The sequence below is a fragment of the Muntiacus reevesi genome, chromosome 2, assembly GCF_963930625.1.
Source record: "Muntiacus reevesi chromosome 2, mMunRee1.1, whole genome shotgun sequence".
NCBI classification, from domain to species: domain Eukaryota; kingdom Metazoa; phylum Chordata; class Mammalia; order Artiodactyla; family Cervidae; genus Muntiacus; species Muntiacus reevesi.
Window position 1 is genome coordinate 137,509,580 of NC_089250.1, and position 7,181 is coordinate 137,516,760.

The window sequence follows — 7,181 nt, forward strand, 5'->3', positions numbered from 1 at the left end:
ATAAAAACCCAAATCATTGGAAATGGGTAACTATACATATTTTAATAAGTCAAAGTCTGGAATCCTAAACCTCAAACGATTCCTTAGAAAACTCCAGAGAAGACATACATTTGAGTACAAGCAGATTCACTGATCCCCATGTATGTTTTTTACGTATACTGAAGGGGTTTTTTTTTTGTTTACAGAGGGGAAGGGAGGGGTGGAAGGAGTAGGTAGGGGAGGTGCAGCAAACTAAACTCCTAAGGTAGAGTTGGAGGCTGAGTAAGGTTAATGGGAAGTTTCTTAATGAAAGGACACCTTCCATGTTGCTACAAAGTGTTTCTTTCTGACTTGCCATCACAGTAACCTGAAATATAGAAAACAAAGCTATTAATGACAGAAAGATGGGCCCAGTATTCAATATAGATAGTCAATATTAGGATGGCTGTAGGACTTGGCATTGTTCAAATGCCTCTTGTAAGGGGACAGCTAGATGTAGTTGTAATACATAAACATCTTCGAGGTTTTCTGAACCCTCTGATTTCTCTGGGGGGCGAATGGGGTATAGGCTGAGAGCAAAGGATCTGCCGTATAAAGTAGTGTTCTTTCTGTCTTAAATTTGCCTCATTGCATTTCAAAGAGATGAGGGTACCTCCTCCTGATTCAGGAAGTGAGGGCTACTCTTTTAGCAGTTTTATAGACTGTTCACTGTGCCCTGTCATATGTCACCAGGTGGTTACACAGGGGGCTTCAGAGTCACACAACAACCTTGGCTTGCATCCGACTCAGTTATCTACTAAATATCTTGGGCAACCTTTGTAATTTTTTCTTAGCCTCTGTTTTCTCATCTGTAGAAGGTGGATCATGAGAAAACCTACTTCATAAGGTATATCCAGGATTAGGTGAAATGAGGCAGGCAAAGGACTTGGTGGGGAGCCCAGCTGGAGTGCAATCCTTTGCCTGCCCTATATTTAGGCTACCCCCAGGTGAAGCATCAAAATCTTATTTATGTGTTTGGTCAGAGTTTATATCTGTTTGGTATAGCGTGGGTTAGCTAGTTAGATGACCAACAGAGAAGTTCAGTTTTGTTCTCTGTTTTCTCTTACAATTTAGCATTATTCTATTTGGATTCTGAAATGCAGATTCCCATGGGAATGTCTCTTCAAAATAAAATGTGCAGTCTCCTCCAGAATGCTACTGGTTTTTAAATCAAGATTAGCCAAGGGTGATAGTCATAAAAAGATTCAATGGGGCTTCCCTGGTGGCTCAGACAATAAAGAATCATCTAGCAATGCAGGAGACATGGGTTCGATCCCTGGGTTGGTAAGATCCCATGGAAAAGGGAACAGCTACCCACTCTGGTATTCTTGCCTGGAGAATCCTATGGACAGTGGAGCCTGGTAGGCACAGTCCATGGGGTCGCAAAGAGTCAGACATCACTGAGCCACTAACCCTCTGGTCTGGTCAGGGAATCTCGAAAAACGTGAGAAAACCAGCTAGTCTACTTGCCTCTCTTTAAGTGTTTACACCAATGGCCACATTCGATGCCCAGCTCTTCACTGGGGCCACTCAATCCCCAAACAATATTAATTCGGTCAAAACGGTTTTTTGGGCAGTGCAGCCAGGAGCAAAATCATGTGACTACACAGTTGGCCTGAGGTAGCAGATAAAAAAGGAAAAGACTGTCCCCTTTACTTAACTAAAAGGGCCAGGGTTTTGGATAAAAAGGTTTTTGCCCACTCCTTCTGCATCAGCCTCATGAGAAGGCCAGTGAAAGACCTGGTTATGAAGGATGAAGACTTGGACTCAGAGGGGCACCCAGGCTCCCCTGTTTTCTTCTGCATGCAGATGTAACGCATCTCAGGGCCTGCAGACCCGGGGAGCCTGCTTCCACCCGCCACTCACCGTTGTGAGGGATAAGCCGGTACTGCCTGGCCAGGCACAGCTCCTCCTGCCTCTGCCGCACGATTCTCTGCACTTCCGGGGAAAAGCCGCTGGGGTCTCGGGCGAACACGAAAGAGTAGCTGTCAGCGCAAGTGCCATCGAGGTTCAGGAGGCGGCAGGAGTACTGCAAGGCATAGGTCTCATAGTCCGTGTCAATGATCCAGTGGTCATCGTCTGCAGGGCAGAAAGCCACGGGGCCTCTGTATCTCCTTCAGACACTCAGATGCCAGGGAAACTTAGCACCGGGCCCCAGAAACCAGCCACTTCCCCAAACTGGGTTCAGAAGTTAGAAAGCAGGAGACCACAGGGAATTCTGATGGCAATTAGAAAATTGGGACCATGAGAGAGGAGCTTGGCCTTCACAGGAAAAAATCTTGGAGCTGGTGGCAGGGGCGGGAGGGACCACATTTGCTTTAATGACTGTTTCTCTCCCTGATGATAAATGTGATCGTCTCTTTCATAAGAAGAGCCGAGAATGTGGACCCATCAAAACCACAGTCTAGACCTGGCTACTGTTGTCTTCTCCATCAACCCTCTGACAGCATCTCGTGCTTCTGTGGCTGACGTTGATGGCCACCAACATGTGCTATCCGCAACATAAGCATGCGTCTGTTGCATTGATCTGTATCAGCCAGTTCCTGGCCCTCTCGCTACCCACACAGCCCTCCTGCCTCAGTCCACTGGGTGATCTGGTTCATGGCCTTTCTGGCTCCATCCTAATTCTGGCTCGGTGACCTGACTCACTTCTCTCTCCAGGCTGGCAAGAGGGTAGAATCTGCCTTAGGGGCACAAGATGCCCACCTTTTGACATCAGATATTCTTCTTAGAGAACTGCTCAGAGCTCTCTTGACAGAGGCAGAGTTGAGCCCTTGAAGAATTTAGATTATATTTCTTCCTAAGACTGGGATGTAAGCCATGCAGAGTAAGTGTAAACAAAAGTGGTAATAAGGTCAACAAAGGCAGGATGGGAAACCACGTTCATAAGAATGCAGGTGAGAGGTTTGCCATGGAGAAAAACAATGGGGATAACACCTTTGTTATCCAAACACCTCACATTTGGTAAAACGTGTCACATCTCTACTTAACATTCTTGTTGATAAATAACCATGACCAGGATTTTCTGAGCACTTAGTGTCAGCTACCATGCTTTCTCAATTATTTTTCACGGCTACGGAAAGTGCACTCTATCATCCTCATTTTCCAGATAAGAAAACTGAGGCGCAGAAAAACTAAATAATTCACCCAGGGTCACAAAGAGGACAGAATTGAGCTCTGATCTGACTCTGGAGCCCCCTTGCCTAACCTCTACAGCACACTGTCTCCAGGCATTAAGTAAACTGGGGGCCACAGGGGATAAGAAACAGGAGACGCTAAGCCTCTGTGTCTTCATTTCACACCCGGGTCATGAAGCAAGTGATGATCTCTGCTCTATTTCATGTCCTGTGCTGGAGGAATGCAGAGGAACCCTCAGCTCCCAGTACTGAGGGTGTAAGGGAGATCTCTAATGCTTGCCTAAGTCACTTCTGGGTGTGCCTCTTGGCTCTGAAAACCCCAGGAGTCCCTGCCAAGCAGGGGCTCAGCCTGAGACCAGGCCTTGCAGGAGAGTTGCACCAGAGTGGGTGGTGAACCCTTTCTTCATCTCATTGCAGACCCTCCACGAGGAGGACTGAGCCACTCCTGAACCCCCCACACTTTCCCACAGGGCGGGTGTCAGAGGCTGTGGTGGGAAGGGCCAGACATGACCACTCAGGGGTGGCCATGTTCATCTGTTTGATAAGATGCAGATTCTAAAAATTACTAATCTTGTGCCCCCTGGTATCGATTTTTATAGTCCATTATCAGAAGTTTATCTTTTATCCTAAATAAATCACTTTAGGAAGTTTTGCTGAGTTATTTGAAAAAACTTTTATTATCTCTAAGGATAAAAGCTTTCCCCCTTGTTGAATGGTAAGTCCTTTTATATAGTGTACATCAATACTGGATGAGCAGTTTGATAAAAGATAAAATTTCATCTAACACAACTGTAGAGGAAGTCGAGGAGTGCGTGCCCTGAGTACATGGGCTACATGAAAGGACATTTTGCCCTGGCTCACCAAGCTAAGTGTCCCCCTGAACAGGCCCTGGGGCCTATTTCCCAGGAGAGCTCCACCAATATTTTGTAAAATTGTAAAAGTTGATTGTATTAGGGCCCTGCTGTTCATGACCACCTAATTTTGACCCGGGAGCTAGAACCTCCGGCTTCTGACACTGTCTCTCACAAAGTTGTTTGCATGACCTTGGACAAAGCACTATCTTTTCCCCTCTCCCCACCCCCTTTTTTTTGGTCACGAGGCACATGATATGCACGTGCTATCTTAGTTCCTGGGCCAGGGATCAAATCTTCACCCCCTGCAGTGGAAGTGAGGAGTTTTAACCACTGGATCACCAGGGAAGTCCTACCAATGCATTCTTTTGATTTCAATTTATTCATCTGCATGTTGAACCCCCTTCAGAGTGGTAACTCTCCATCTTTAAGATTCCATGATGGAACTTCCCTGGTGTCTTGGGGGGGGAATTAAACAAATTAAACCCTCAGGTTTAATCCCTGCTGGGTGATCTAAGATCTCGTGTGCCATGCAGCATGGTCAAAAAAAAAAGAAGTAAGATTCCATGATATGCCCCTCTGGCCTGCATTATTCTCTAGGTACCAAGTAGACTCTAGATTTGAAGCTTAGGAGAAATGAGGAAAAAGTAGAAAGAGCATGTACATGCATGTTCCCATAAATTTGTATCAGGTTAAATTTTAGGATGCTCTTCTGAGAGTCCTTAACACTCTGCTCCCCATATGAGTTTCAGGGCTTGGGAGAAAGGGAAGAGGTTACTGTCACCCAGAACACTGTGTCTGGCTCAGACTCTCAGCACCCAGCATGGGCAGGTGGGTACCTGGGAATGAGCCAACCTTGTGTCCTTTGATCAGAGTCTCTGAGCCTCTGCTGGGGTGTCTAGCATTCAAGCTGTTTCAGGGATTCAGCCCAAAGAAATGGAGGAAATGCAGCAGCCGAAGCACCAGGCTGAGCGGTGATGTGAGCTGGGTCTTGAGGAGGTGGGAGGTCTAAGCAAGGGGAAGGCGACACATGCTGGCACAGGCGGGATGGGTAATCGGCAGGAGGTGGTCAGGTGACAAACCCAAGGTCCTTTTGAGCTTGGGCCAGGTTTCTGAGCTGGGAGAGGGGATGGGAGGTGGTGAAGGGGCCTAGCTACTTCCAGCCTCACCCCTCCAGCCTCCAGCCTCCAGCCGAGCTGAGAGTTCTGGCTACTTACAGACCATTCTTCCCTAAGGTGCCCCTGGAGAAGAAACCCAGCCAATTGGCTATGTATGTCTTCGATCCCCCTCAAGACAGTCCTACCGAACTGACTACTCACTTCCTTTCTGGAGAAAGGACGCTACGCCCCAGTACTTCATCTTGAACTTGGCAGGGTCCTCAGTGTCTGTGAAGGTGCCCACCATGTCTGCACACACGTCCCAGTTACTGCAAAAGCCAAGGGGATTCTGAGCCAGGCCGGGCAAAGGGCTTCCTCCCCCCATCCCACCCCAGGCGCTCCCTTCCCGCCCCAGTCGGGGTTTGGCGCTCGGCCTGTGGACCCTGCCGCGCAAAGAGCGCAGCCTCCGCCCTCCCCCACCCCCGCCCCCAGAGGTCACTGACTTTAAAAGACGGACTCGGCCCTTGGCCGTGGCGCTCATGTGGCCATTCTCGTCCACGGAGAACTCGGCGACGATGTTGTCTTGCAGAAAGAGGCCCTCGGGGTCCTTCTTGGCCATGGCGTACCAGGTGCCGGCGAACTGGGAAAGAGAGGAGAGCCGGGTTCGGTGTCTTGGAGAGCATGGCCGGCGTCTGGGAAAGGGGAACGCGGGGCACCCGGGACACCGGTACCTACGCGAGCCTTGTCGAAGTTCTCCTTGACTCGGAAGCTGCTCACCCGGCAGTCGCGCTCCGCCCGGGCGCTGCCCAGCGCCGCCAGTAGCACTAGCGCCCACACCCACTCCATCTCGCTGGGGAGTCCGCCCTGCGGGAACCGCGCGCCGTGAGCGCCTGGCGGCTGGACCACTCGGCCCTCCACCACCGGTCCCCAGGCTCCATCTTGCCCGCGAGGGGCCCTCCTCCCGCCAGCCCCCCGGGTTCCCATCCCGCCCGCCCCCAGACCCTCATCACACCCATCCCGGGCCCCCATCCCTCCCGCGCCGGTCCCCCATCCCGCCGGGCCGCCGCTCACAGTCGGGAGCTGCACGCAAGCCTGGCCGCGGGTCCGAGCGCGCGTGGAGCCAGCAAGGCTAGCGCGCCGCGGGGGCCGCCGGGCGGCTTTATAGCTCCGGGGGGAGGGGGTCGCGCTTTCGTAACGGCGCGGGGTGAAAGACCGAGGGGGAGGCGCCGGGGCCGGCGGGCCAGCACTTGCATAACGCGCCCTGACTCACCGCCGCCCGGGCGCAGGGAGGGCGTCCTGGGGCGAGAGCCTCCCCTCCAGCGCCGCCCGGGGCAGGAGCAGCTGCCGCGCGGGGTGGCCTCGGCGGAGCCTCCGGCGGCGGCGAGCCGCGGGCACCAGCCCTGGCCTAGTTACCCGAAGCCCGTGCCAGCGGCCGCCAGCTGCGGCCTGGGGTGGCCTCGGGGCCCTGTTGCTCTGGCTGGAGGTTCGGGTAGGTCTGGCGGGAAGACCAGACCGTGGCCTCCCAGAACGAGGGACATCTGCGATGCTGCCCGGGCGCGTTAGTGCTCGGGCCTGACCGTGCCAAATTGGCCCCTCGGTCTTCTGAGGACTAGCTATGCAGGAGTTTGGGACTGTTTCCGCCACATAGTTTTTCATTTTATAAAGGATGTCTTTTACTCTCTTTCAGGGGAGTTGTGGTGCCCTTGGATCAATATTTGTTCTTTAGTTTCAACATCTTTAGAAGTATTAAAACCCTCCCTGTTAAATATTCTCCAGAAACGCAACCCTGGTCAGGACAGGAAATATTTTAGCAACCTCGGTGGTCGCCTACTTAGTCTGTGGCATTTCGTTCAAACCACTTTGAAACACACCTACCAATTGTTTATTCTGCAATCTGATTTCAAAGCCAGAGTGGCATCTTGTTTTGTTTCCAAACCAGCTAAGGTGGATTGACTGTGAGCGGAGGAGAGGGGGAGGGGAACAAACGTCTGTGACGTCAATGGTCAATTAAGTCGAAATGCTGTGACTGGTTGTGTGATTTTGCCCAGTGGCACAATTCAGGGCCATGTTTTTCACTT

At 51.4% G+C, this 7,181-nt stretch overlaps 1 protein-coding gene across 1 annotated transcript; it reads right to left on the bottom strand.

Annotated features, from left to right (window-relative positions):
• Positions 1-17: 17 nt before the first annotated feature.
• RBP4 (retinol binding protein 4) lies at positions 18-6,323 on the bottom strand. The gene is made up of 6 exons (XM_065920009.1): positions 6,175-6,323; positions 5,839-5,967; positions 5,607-5,743; positions 5,326-5,432; positions 1,885-2,097; positions 18-346 (listed from the first exon to the last, which is right to left on the bottom strand). Exons 2-6 carry the CDS (start codon positions 5,947-5,949, stop codon positions 309-311), a joined length of 606 nt encoding a protein of 201 aa, XP_065776081.1. The 5' UTR covers positions 5,950-5,967; positions 6,175-6,323; the 3' UTR covers positions 18-308.
• Between the last annotated feature and the right edge of the window lie 858 nt (positions 6,324-7,181).

Excerpts from the sequence above, each read along its gene's own strand:
- RBP4 (XM_065920009.1), bottom strand. The coding sequence starts at position 5,949 with ATGGAGTGGGTGTGGGCGCTAGTGCTACTGGCGGCGCTGGGCAGCGCC. Across the intron at positions 5,433-5,606 it reads GGCCGAGTCCGTCTTTTAAA|TAACTGGGACGTGTGTGCAG; the intron begins GTCAGTGACCTC and ends TGGCTTTTGCAG. Across the intron at positions 347-1,884 it reads CCGGCTTATCCCTCACAACG|GTTACTGTGATGGCAAGTCA; the intron begins GTGAGTGGCGGG and ends TCTATATTTCAG.